The sequence below is a fragment of the Eurypyga helias genome, unplaced genomic scaffold, assembly GCF_000690775.1.
Source record: "Eurypyga helias isolate BGI_N326 unplaced genomic scaffold, ASM69077v1 scaffold47904, whole genome shotgun sequence".
NCBI lineage: Eukaryota > Metazoa > Chordata > Aves > Eurypygiformes > Eurypygidae > Eurypyga > Eurypyga helias.
The window spans coordinates 17,697-29,724 of record NW_010246472.1 but is presented as its reverse complement, the minus strand read 5'-3'; the positions used below and the strand labels follow the sequence as shown (position 1 = coordinate 29,724).

The following is a 12,028-nucleotide window of genomic DNA, read 5'->3' as shown; positions in this document are numbered from 1 at the left end:
TTCCTTTGTTATCTTAAATTGGTCTTTCAGTGAGTTTATGTTGTTTTGTTAATAAATTTTGCTGGTAAGCATAATTTTTCTGGCTGCTTAGGAGATACAAAATTGTCTGACTGAGCTGACTTACCCGTAGTGACACAGGTGTTGGTTGAGTTTAAAATTGGTTTGTTGGGTTTTTTTAATTGGATTAAGATACATTAGTCTAGCAGCATAAGAAGTCTGTATTCGTTGGATTTCACTCATGGACAGTGTTCACCTAAAGCTGCCTCATGGAATCTTGATTTTTCCAACTCCTTGCTCCCTGGCTTATGTACATATGGATGGACAGATATATACATAGACAGAGAGTCACATGCATCTATTCCCATATGTCAAAATCTGTTCATTGGTTGAGACCTGTCTTACTAGTTCGCAAGAAGAATCAAGAAAAAAACCCAGGGCTATTCCTGTTGGACTGGAACAAAAATAAGTGCAACAAAAAGGATTTTCCAGAGAGATTTGAGGGAAGTATAAAAAATAAGAGGCAAGTTATGTTCTACAAGGCATATTTGTACAGTTTCATGTGAGACTAGTGAGAAATTGGCACACTTTTCCAAAGCTGTTGCAACCCAGAGACTCAGGAACTGTGTAAGAAATAGAGCAAGTAGCTCTGAACCCTCTTGCGCAGAAAATCTTGTTTTACCTATCTCATTTGCAGCCCTTTTTGTTAAAGAACTGACTTACGCTGTCAAACCTTTGCATCCCAAGGAGGATGAACCTACATGACCTGCGGTGGTGAAGCTGGCTTGCCAGGCTTTGCAGCTGAGTACTGATGACACCATTCATGCAGGAGATGTGAAACGAATCAAGATGGAAAGGCAAAGACCCATTATGTAGAGGGCATTTTGCCAGTTGAAAATTGGGAGTTAGTGGAACAGGCTTGCACTCTGACCTCCGCTGAGGCTGCGCACAGAGAAGAAGCTATCACTTGACCCTCGACTTGAATCTCCCCTTTAATTCCGAAAAATTCAGAAGGCCTATTTTTGTTCAAGAAGGGATAAAGGACTATTCTGGAGGCTGGAGGCCAGACCCTGCTGGAAAGCACGTATAGTTTCATTTATGGTGCAGATGTGCTAGCCCTCACTGAAAGTTCTGCAAGAATTAACTGGTTTGATTTTTTTTAACTTTTGTTGTTGTTGTTGTTGTTACTTTCTAGTTATTTGTAATCTGCAATCCTTTTTTTTTTTTTTGGTGAGTTTTTTGTCGTTTGGGGTTTTCTTTACGAGAATTTAAGATCTTCAGAGCTTCACTTTTTATCTGCCTCTAGGGTTAACAGCAGATTAACTGTGATTAACCTTTTGTGTTCACAGATAGCGTTGGGTCATTTTCAGGTTGTCCGTTCTCAGGATCAGGTAATAATTAGGTGTGTTACACTAAGGGATTGTATTAACACTCAGGATCAAGTACAGCTCTGAAAGTGCTTAATGCAGTGCATGTTCGAAAGGGAATTTAGCTGCACTCCCTACGCAGTGCCCTCAGCAGGGACCTTTGTACCATTCTTTTCCGCATAAAAGCAGAATATAATCTAGAGTCCAGACGGAAGTGAAAAATGGCTCCTCAAAGCCAGATTTCTTCACTTTGTACCTTGTTTTGTAGTATAGCATTCATCACCTGCGGAGCAGGAGGTAAGATGCAAAATCTGTTCGTATTGCTGTTGGGGAAGCAACTGCGCTAACAAGTTGCAGTGTAGTGATTTTCAAAGGCACTCTGTCTCATCTCTTCCACTTATGTTAGCCACCTGCAAAAGCATCCTAATAAGCTTGATGCAAAAATTACTGGTTTTGTGAGATGAAACTATTTCTGAGATTATTTTATTAAAATGAAACTTTCTATCTTTCTTAAAAGGTAGAAAGCAAAAACATTTCTACAGTACCTAAACAAAATATTTTTAAGATCTTGTTGGATGATAAATTTAGAAAATGTTGGTAATTTTGACGGTTGCTGTTTGCTCTGAATTTTGTTCTTAAGCTTTATGCTCTTGCACAGGGAGTAACCTCTGTCTTACCTAGCTCCAGCTGTCATTGGCAGAGCCAGCTATGGGCGTGTTTGGCAGGGGGTGTCTGTCATTGCACAAAAGCGAAATGAAAACTGAACAAAATGGAAAGGAACAAGCTGAAATCTTCAAATTAAACAGGCAGTAAAAAAGGCTTCATTGAAAAGTCTGTCTGATAATTACAAAGATGCAAGTCAGTGGGTTTTTTTTACCTTGTGTGTTCCTTAGGACAGAATGGTGCTGAACCAGAAGTGACTATTGCACTTGGACGGCTCAAAGGGAGACAAACAAACGTGAAGGGGACGGACAGACTTGTAAATGTTTTCCTGGGGATTCCCTTTGCAAAAGCACCTGTTGGATCCTTGAGGTTTTCCCCACCTGAACCACCAGAACCCTGGAATGATCTGAGAGACGCTACTTCTTACCCACGACTGTGAGAGCCATTCCGTTCATTTGTACACAAGACCTGCTCACGTTTGTCAGTGTTGTTTGTGTTAATTGGGGGTACGGAGGTCTGACCTTCAGTAAGGGGCCTGTGTTGACTGGGAGTGAATACGCTGCCAGTCCTGAAATATTTCGTAAGAACCGTGGGACTAGGAACCACAGAGAATTCCTGGGAAACTCCTGTCTTCGGAAAGCAGGCTGTCTCATTATACTGTCCTGAAATAGTTCAGCTTTTAAAGTACGAGGGTAGAGCTGTGCTTTTACAGTTGGCACCACTAACTGTACATCAGTAACACAGAGTTTGAGCACCTTGTAGGAATTCAGTCTGGGGGGCAAAAGAAGGTGGGTTTTCTCTATCGTTCTTACATTGTTGCTATTGCAGGTTTTTTACTAATAGTCACGCTTCCTTTCTTTTGTGAAGATGTCCTCAAGATCTGTCCATGTTGAAAATAGCTGAAAAAAACTTCAAAGAAAAACACCTTCCATTCCGAACTTCTGAGGACTGTCTGTATCTCAATGTTTACAGCCCTTCTGGTTCCAGCAAGAAGGACAAGTTACCCGTACGTAAACCCACACTGTACATTCGTACATTGTACAAAGTTTGCACCAAATGGTAGCTCCTAAGTCACTTAATTGCTTTTGAAAATGCAGTGTTGCATTAGCAACAATATTACAGTGCAAAATTCAAAGCCCACCAACATGAAATTCAGCTCCCGCTGAGCTTCAGTGATTTGGAGTTCCTAATTCTCTGATGTTGTCCTCCTTTTTCCATTGAAATCTACCAAGCAATGTGTAAGAGCATGTCTCACCCTTTTTTCTCTAAGGTAATGGTGTGGATCCATGGAGGCAATTTTATATTTGGTGGTGCTTCTAGGTATGATGGCTCTGCACTATCAGCCTATGAGAATGTTGTGGTAGTAATAATTCAGTACCGACTTGGACTCCTGGGATTCTTCAAGTAAGATGACCTCTTTTGCTTTTTACAAAATACTTCCTATTGTGCTTAAAACATGGGTAGTTTTGCTTTCTAAATCAGCTATACCAGTTCCCCACTGTTACAGTGGTTTAAATGTACATAGTTCACTGACATCAGAACTTAAGAACATTAAGAAATGTCTGTAAACTCCATTTACATTGTCATTTGATTGTAACCTGTTATCACATCTCAGTTGGGCCTATTTGTTTCTGGATAGGATGTTTGGTTTTGCCTTTTCTTGCACTTATTAGTATGTAAAGCAAAAATCCTGTAGTATAAAGGCCAGGAATCTGTCTGCGTACAGATGAACGAACAGTAGAGGCAAGTAAGTCAGCGGGGCTCAGATCTGACTGTGAAAGGATTCAGGTCTGTACGCTGTACACATCTTCCCTTGGCCAAATACCACACTCCGTACAAAGAGTAAGTTGGTGTTTATGCTGGTATTGGGAGCAGTATTCCTCCTCCTGAGAAGGTGGCTTATGCTGCTTTTCTTTCAGTACTGGTGACGAACACGCTCGCGGGAACTGGGCATTTTTGGATCAAGTAGCAGCTCTTCGGTGGATCCAAGAAAATGTTGAACACTTTGGTGGAGACCCAGGATCTGTCACACTCTTTGGTGTATCTGCAGGATCTTGCTCTGTTTTCACACACGTAGGCATGCAGTAGATAGATAAAAAGTAAAGTCTTTAAAAAATCTTCAAAAAATCAATTAATGTAACATTTCATGCTTAATCTGATTTTTGAAACTGATCAATGGCAAATTTTGCTAAGCCCAGACACTTCCCCTGGAAGCACATAAAAATATGTAATTCCCCACTGAATCCAGCAGTCTAGTCAAGCATAAGGTTATGGGATAAGGACCTTAATGTAGAATGAACACTTTCTGTTCTTCCCTTCCTGGCAGGTTTTATCTCCCTTGTCTAAGGGTCTCTTTCATAAAGCAATATCGGAGAGTGGAATTATAATGCCCCCTGATAAAGACTTACTTCTTTCCACAGATCTCAAGGTAGGCTCATATTTTGCATTTTAAAGCCTTTATAGCCTAAAATAGGATATTCCTTATATCCAATAATTTGGTTTAAAGAGAAAAGGGGAAAATCTGATGGCATATTATACAACAAAGTTGTTCGACGTTATTCTCACACCATACCTATAAATATATAGATTAAGACTAAGCAAATTTTCATTCAAATAGTCTATTTTGAGTATTACTGTGCTGCTTTGGTGTGAGAAATAGCATTGTACAGTTCTGTGATTATAGTAGCTGTGGCCAAGTTAGGTGTTTTCAGTTACGCATATGCCAATCTAGGCGTATGTCCATTTTCGTGCACACTGCAACTTACATAGTAACTGTGAAATTGATATGGAACGTTTCATTACAATCCAGAAGAGGCATTCCATTTTTATTCAGCTGTGGTCTTTTATGGTTCGCCTTTATTTGAAGTAAATTATTTTTTAAAACCAGAAAACTTTAAAGTGGAATTCCTGTCTATAAATACCTTTTCATTTCTCCTCCTGGAACAGCAGAGAGCAATAATGTCCATGTCTCACAGGTTGATTATCTGAATTTTCTTGCCTGATTTAATTTATGTTACAACCACATATTATCTCTACGGCAAGGTTTGTTGTAGAACAGTGAACAGAAACATAGCAAGAAAGAGAACTATACCAGAATGATTTCACTTTATGATCAAACTATAGTATTTCTAGTAAAATAAAATACTTGAAGACCTATCAAGCTCATCAAAATCAGCCCTTCAATAAAACTATTCACAGTGTGTGTATAATAATTTTCTGTTTATAAATTCCTGAAAGACCACCTCATAGCTAGCAGGTTTTGTCTTTGTTGTTGATTTTCAGAAAATTGCAAGTATATTTAAGTGTGACATGAGCAGTTCACCCTCACTGATAAACTGTTTAAGGAACCAGGAAGCAAAAGATATAGTCTTCAACAGTACGGTAGGTGAAACTTTTTCTTAGTAACAGATTGTTTTAATGGCATGCTTGCAAAACTTTATCTCAGCCTCTGACCAGAGTTCATTGTTGGCCTGTTGCAAAGTTGATTTTTCTCTTTTTTTTTTTTTTTTTGTCAGAATACCCCCTAAATATTGAAATAATTTCACATAATTTTTCTTTGGAATTTTCAGCGGAGTGCCACAGCACCTGTAAAGTTGTGAGCAGGACTCGAGCGTACATGTGTTTTGATGTCACTTAGGAGCAGCAGAGGAAACCACTACATTACTCCACAGGATGACACAACCAGGCTGGCATTTTATACTCGTGCTAAACTGCAGATGTGTGTTGCATTGGCTGTAGATACTCACATTTCTTAAAGCCCTTTTTTGGATTTGGAACATTCAATGTGGACATTTTATTATGTGATTTAAAGGAAAAAAGGAAAATACTATTAACAAGTAATTTGATCTTTTTTCTCCTCCTTTAGGAAATCCCATTTCTGCCCTTAGTATTGGATGGAGTATTTCTTCACAAATCACCCAACGAGATACTGGCTGGAAAAGAATTTAATGCAGTCCCGTTTATGATTGGAGTCACCAACAATGAATTTGGCTGGAATATTAGATCTGTAATTTAATGGCTATTCTTCATTTTTTTGAATATTTGTGTTAACTGCTGCGGGCAATTCTGAACGTGTCTGCTGGTAGGACACCTTTTAAGTATGGCCGAAAGGCTTCGCATTGTTGCAGATATGTACAAGGTAAACTTTGCTTCTGTAGTGACCCAGCACCCATCGGTCACAAAAGAGTGAGACAGGATTCATCCTGCAAGTTAAACTACATGGACATCCTTGGAACAGCAATTTTATATAGTATTTCCTTACCTTAAAATTTTAATCCCTCATCCAGGCAGAGAGAGGAGGAATAATTCCACAGGCAAGGGCTTATTACAAAGGCAAAAATAAACCCAGTCCTTTGCCCCACGACACACAGCATTCGGGACTGACACGTAGAATGTTTAAAAACGCACCACTGAGCAGCAGCAGCGGCTTACCCGGTATGTCAGTATGAACTCTGACTGCTGGTGTGTCACTGCCCTGTGTCTCCTGTGGCCACGCAGAAGGATCTGTCATTTGAAAACCTCAGCTGGGCACAGAGTGTGGGGGTAATGTGGGTGTCCCACCCGCCCTCAGTGCATAAATCCTTTCTCATAAGAATTCCTCAGTAACCCCAAAAAGTGAGCCATTGCTCTACAGTGCACGAAGTGCAGGGGGTGGGTTTGTGTCCTCTCGTTTCCTTGCCCTCTTCTTCATTTCCCAAGTATCCCTGTTCCTCTGTGTAGTACAACGCGTTTGTTCCCAATCTGCACAGTACCACTGTGTCTCTGGGAGCGTGCTGGTGCTGAGGCCACCCAGAAAAGCATGAAGTGAAATCTCCTCTAATTCAGTTTCCAGACAGAAGGGTCGTTTTATGTAATGCTCTGAGAGAGGAGGAGCACTGCCTTATTTTTACTTCAAAGGGTTCAAACAACTGAACTAGGCACAGGGAGGCTGCCGGTGACTTTCAAGATCTCCCCTACCAGAGGGGAAAGAAGTCTTTGAGACAGAGGTTTTCCGCTTCAATTCTGCCCTAATGCTTTCTAGTTGTAGAAGTTTCTTAGCCACATGTGTAGATTTGAGGATAAACTGCTTAGTATGAGTAGTTTATGAAGAAGCTTTCACCAAGGAGACATACTGCAGTAAATGCAAGCTTTTCCTGACAGCTGCATCGTGCTGCACTTGTGCACATGGTATGATGCTTCGAAAGTAAACACCAGGAGGAAGAAAAAGTGGGATAAAATTGTTCCAATGTTAAAAGTATTGGAGAATTTAAATGGCCCTAATAACATTCTGGTTTTCTTCTGTGCAGACATCAAAAATACCAGGTTTGAAGGAAATAGGAGATAAAAAATCAATCGCTTCAACTTTAGAGCTTTTTCTACCAATGATGGTAAGAACTGTTGCACTGATCTAAGAAGTGTAATCTCTTTTTAATGCATATACCCGAATTCTGAAGTTTGGTGTTCTCTGGTTTCCTGCTTGATTCAGTGTGTTGCTAAGACTTGAGGTCATGTTATGCTTGGACAAGGGTCCCAGCAAAGTTGACAGGACTGTAGTGTATGAGGTTGCACAGAAATAGGATTGAGTCAGGCCTGGGATTTGGGCAAATACATTTTTCCTTCTAGGCCTACGAACAAACATTTTTATCTTATGTATTTGTATGTAGGATTACTGTAATAGTGTCCTTAACCTTATGTTATTTGATGGCTGATCTCCTGGCTGATGGGTTTCAGGGCAGGATTTTTCAATGTGTTTACATTAAATTAAATGTAACGTTTAAAGTAGTTCCTGAGCTAGTTTTGAAAATGTATCACTCCTAGTTTTGAAATGTATCTTTCAAGCAGCAAATTCTAACACTAAACACATAAGCTGAGCTTGGAGATTCCATTGTCTTGCCCTGTAGTCTAATAGTCCATAAAACTTTTAAGGACTCAGAAAATTTAGTTTTGTTATTTCCATTTCTTTTCTCCTGAAGAAAAAAGAAGCCAAAGCTATTATCAGGGAAAGCTGCTGGATCTTTGTTGATTCTTGTAAAGTTTTTAAGCCATATAAATCTGTTGCAAATTTGACCTGAGGTGGTTTGTTTCATTTGGTTTTTGGTATGGTGGGTTCTTTTCCCCCCAAAAAAAGTCTAAATCAGTTTTATTTGCCGTCATGGTTCCCCATCAACATGTGTGCTGCCATGAGCCTTTCTGCCTTTGCAGAATATCTGAAGTTTAAAGGATGACATTTTTAGTTGCTAATTCAGAGAGTGATATTTTTTTCTCTTTGTTTCTTGTTTCCCCTTTTTCTCTGAGGACTTACCATCAGAGTTCCTGCCTGTGATAATGGATGAATATCTAGGAAACACAGATGATCCTGCTGAGCTACGGGACCGATTTCTGGACTTGCTAGGGGATATAGGAATTGTCATGCCATCTATTAAAGCTTTGAATTATCACAGGGGTGAGCTAATGAACACCAGTAGGACACTCAAACCTCTTACTACGTGCTGGATCAAATCATGTAGACACAAATCCTGTCATGTGTAGGCAGCCCTGCTTGAGATTCCCACTGGGAGCTTGAGGGTGAAGAGTGATACAGGTCTGCAGGATTGTGTGAACCAAGTGTATGTACTCCTTTATCTTTGTATTAGTGTCTCGCACTTGTGCTCATTGTCACAATATATTGAGAGCAGACCGTGATAACACAGGTAAATGTTTGTTAACTGAAGTACACAGGTTTAAAAATTAAAACATATTAAAGGAACCTGGAATTTGTCCTTTGGCCACTGTTACTTAGGAAGACAGCAGCTCCGTAGTCTGGAGATTTGATGGTATTTAATTGTAGACAAGCCATACTAAAATACCCAGAACTAGAAAATAATTTGATGTTACTTTCTTTTCTGTAATTTTTCCTGGGGTGAATATCTTTTCTCTTTCCTTTTCTTTTCTTTTCTTTTCTTTTCTTTTCTTTTCTTTTCTTTTCTTTTCTTTTCTTTTCTTTTCTTTTCTTTTCTTTTCTTTTCTTTTCTTTTCTTTTCTTTTCTTTTCTTTTCTTTTCTTTTCTTTTCTTTTGTACATGCTGTGAACTCTTACTTTTTAATTCAAAGCAAAAATATATATTTGAATGTAACATTACATTTAAAATGTGCAAAGTATAAAGCATTGGGCATATTTAAAGTAACCTTTTAAACAGCTGATGTCAGCCATAATTTCTGCATTTCTTCTTTAACTCTCTAAATGTTACGTCTTCCAGAGTCTGGAGCTCCTGCCTACTTCTTTGAATATCAACATCGGCCCTCTTCATATTGGGATAGTAAACCAGAGTATGTGAAAGCTGATCATGGAGATGAAGTTGGATTTGTCTTTGGAGGACCGTATCTGGCTGGTGATATTCAGCTACGTAGTAAGGAATAGGCTATTCAATGTTCACCTACTCTCATAACACTGGCCTTACTCTATTCAGTAGTGCTACTTCCATTTTAGTCAGACTAAAGTGCTTATAGTACTTACAGTGAGACCAAAGATTAACTTTCTTTCCTGTTAGAATTTAACACTGTTACTGTCTTCTCCAGTCCTTATCATGTGCAGTTTGCTGTTTCTGAAGCAGAGTCAGTTACACATGTTGCTTAGCCATGGACATTGGACATTTGCTAGAAAACATCACTTTCATTATACCAGCACCATTCATGAATTTGCCAAATAGCTTTGGCTGAAAAATAAATTGAAGGAAAGGTCAATGAAACTTGCAGGAGATTAGCAAAGTGCTTGGGAAGCAGGAAATCTGGGCTCTCTTTCTGAGGAATGTAAGCTAATGTCTCCTCCTTTCCAGGAAATCCTACAGGCTGTCAGGCTCCAGAGAATGGGAAACTCAGTCTCTTTTGCAGATAGTGTTCCAGTTGTGTTGATTAGTGCCAGACTTAGGACCCCAGTCTTTCAGTTGCTGTATGAAGATCTAATGGTTAAAGACTAATTTCTCCTATGTCTCAAGTAGTATTTAAGCATTTTATTCAAAAGGGAACCAGTCCATTGAGGAAGGATTAAGGATTTACTCCCCAAATTGCCTTTGCCTTGTCAGTTTGGGCATTCTGATAGGATTCTGAGAGTTCTTGTTCCTTCAGGCAGAATCCCATTTTGTTACAATCCAAATGAACGTGCCAGTTAGATACAAGATGCCACATCCTGAGGAATATTATGAATCCAGCAATTTGCTTTATTTGCATATGCCTAAACCAATAACATTCAGGATGCAGTATTTCCTCTCCAGTGAAACAAATTAGGAGCAGTTCATATTTTGACAAAGAAGCACAGAAATTCTACTTAGTTTACGTGAATTCACATGGAGGGTTCTGCTTTTATTTTGGCATTTGCATAGTAGTTTATAGTCTATTTCAAAGCCTACACAAATGAAAGTATTTCCTTTTATTCCATTGAACTTCAGAGCAACCCAGCCAGGTTGTAAAAGCATCTGTTAGTCTGTTACTAGAGCCTTTAGATTTTGCTTATATTTTGTATTTATTTTTTTACTGATGTTATCCTAGAAAACACTATACAGTTCTTTTATTTGCCTGAATTTACTGAGAGCAGTAAGATAAAAAATAGTTTTCTTGATGTATTGAGATGCATTTATAATTAATAACACACTGTAACTGAAATTATTTTCACCTATCTGATACAGTGGGCATATATGTAACTATATTTAAATGAATATTCTTGAAGAGCTGAGAAATCGAGTGTCATCATCTTGTATCAGAATGAAGAAATCTTTACCTAGTCTTGCTCTCAACAATAAGGAGAATTTCAGTCCCACAAAACTAGAATGAGATCTGTGAAACTCAATCGTGTGGCCCATTCCTTGAGTTGTAGTGGGATGCAAGACACATGGGTTGTTCTTCTGGTTCTGCTTCTGGTTTCCTGGAAAGCTACAGGCAAAGCACCTTGTTTCCTTGTACCCCAATGCGTCAGTTTGCAGAGTAAGGATAATTACGCCCATCTCATAGAGTGCTGAAATCTTGAGGATTGCTCTGTTACTAACATATTGCAGGTATGGTGCCTCTGCTGTCATCAGTGTTTCAACACATTCACAGGCTGACGTACAGCTTCGGTAGTAATGTTTTGATTCCTACCACACACAATAATTACTTTCTATTTTGCTTCTCAGGTGAAGTTACAGAGGAAGAAAAAAACCTTAGTAGAACTCTCATGAAGTACTGGGCTAACTTTGCTCGAACTGGGTAAGGATCATGAGATTCATGATGCATATTTGTATTGTCTGTTTGTATTGTCTGCATGGTGGCTGTTTTGTTGATCCAGGCTTCATTGCTGGGACTGAATTCCCCTGCAACTGAAAGGGGCATTCACTCTTTCTTTCGTCTTGTTTGCAGAAATCCTAATGGAGAGGGTTTGGTTGAATGGCCATCTTATAACCTGGATGAAGAATATTTAGAGATAAATCTAAAACAAAAGAAAGCCAGGAAGTTGAAAGAAAAGAAGGTAGAGTTCTGGAGAAAGATGATGTTGGAAAAGACAAATAACAAAAGAACGGACAACAAGAAGGTTAATTCAGAGTTATAGTTTACAGCCTACACATGCACATAATATGCAAACCATTAGAATAGTAAAAGGAATTACTTGAAGTAATTTTGAGGATAAAATTGTGTTTCCCTTCTTTTGACCTTTTCTTCACAGTTGTCATATTTACAATTATTTACTGTAATAATTCCAAATGATCTATTTCTCCTTTATGATCTTTTTTTTCCCTGGATTTCTGTCTACAACAGAAGCCTCACTTATTAAATATAGTTAACAAATTTCCCTGCTGCTGAGGTTTGTCTATCACTTCCCCATGGCTGAAGACAGAATGTAGCAGCAACTTTGTTTTAATAAAGTGAAATCAATAAAGACCTGATTTGCAAGTAAAGCTGTCTTTTGATGTCAAGTGTATCAGCAATGGTCTGATTTAGATACAGAAACATCCCCAGTGGAAAGAAAAAAAGGGAAAGTAAAGAATGTTCTGGTTTGTAAGTTGGTTTAACAACAGAGAG

The 12,028-nt window shown here is 38.8% G+C and overlaps 1 protein-coding gene across 1 annotated transcript; it reads left to right on the top strand.

The window, feature by feature from the left end:
• Positions 1 to 1,539: 1,539 nt before the first annotated feature.
• On the top strand, positions 1,540 to 11,558 carry LOC104503845 (carboxylesterase 5A-like). Its single transcript, XM_010150398.1, has 13 exons — positions 1,540 to 1,661; positions 2,258 to 2,462; positions 2,895 to 3,033; positions 3,298 to 3,431; positions 3,947 to 4,100; positions 4,354 to 4,455; positions 5,310 to 5,408; positions 5,893 to 6,033; positions 7,313 to 7,393; positions 8,301 to 8,448; positions 9,241 to 9,390; positions 11,146 to 11,218; positions 11,369 to 11,558. Exons 1-13 carry the CDS (start codon positions 1,586 to 1,588, stop codon positions 11,556 to 11,558), a joined length of 1,692 nt encoding a protein of 563 aa, XP_010148700.1. The 5' UTR covers positions 1,540 to 1,585.
• Positions 11,559 to 12,028: the final 470 nt, after the last annotated feature.

What these genes read in the sequence shown, in the direction of transcription:
- LOC104503845 (XM_010150398.1), top strand. Translation starts at nt 1,586, where the DNA reads ATGGCTCCTCAAAGCCAGATTTCTTCACTTTGTACCTTGTTTTGTAGT. An exon ending in GCAAGAAGGACAAGTTACCC is followed by an intron (nt 3,034 to 3,297) that starts GTACGTAAACCC and finishes TTTTTCTCTAAG; the next exon opens with GTAATGGTGTGGATCCATGG. An exon ending in ATATAGTCTTCAACAGTACG is followed by an intron (nt 5,409 to 5,892) that starts GTAGGTGAAACT and finishes CTCCTCCTTTAG; the next exon opens with GAAATCCCATTTCTGCCCTT.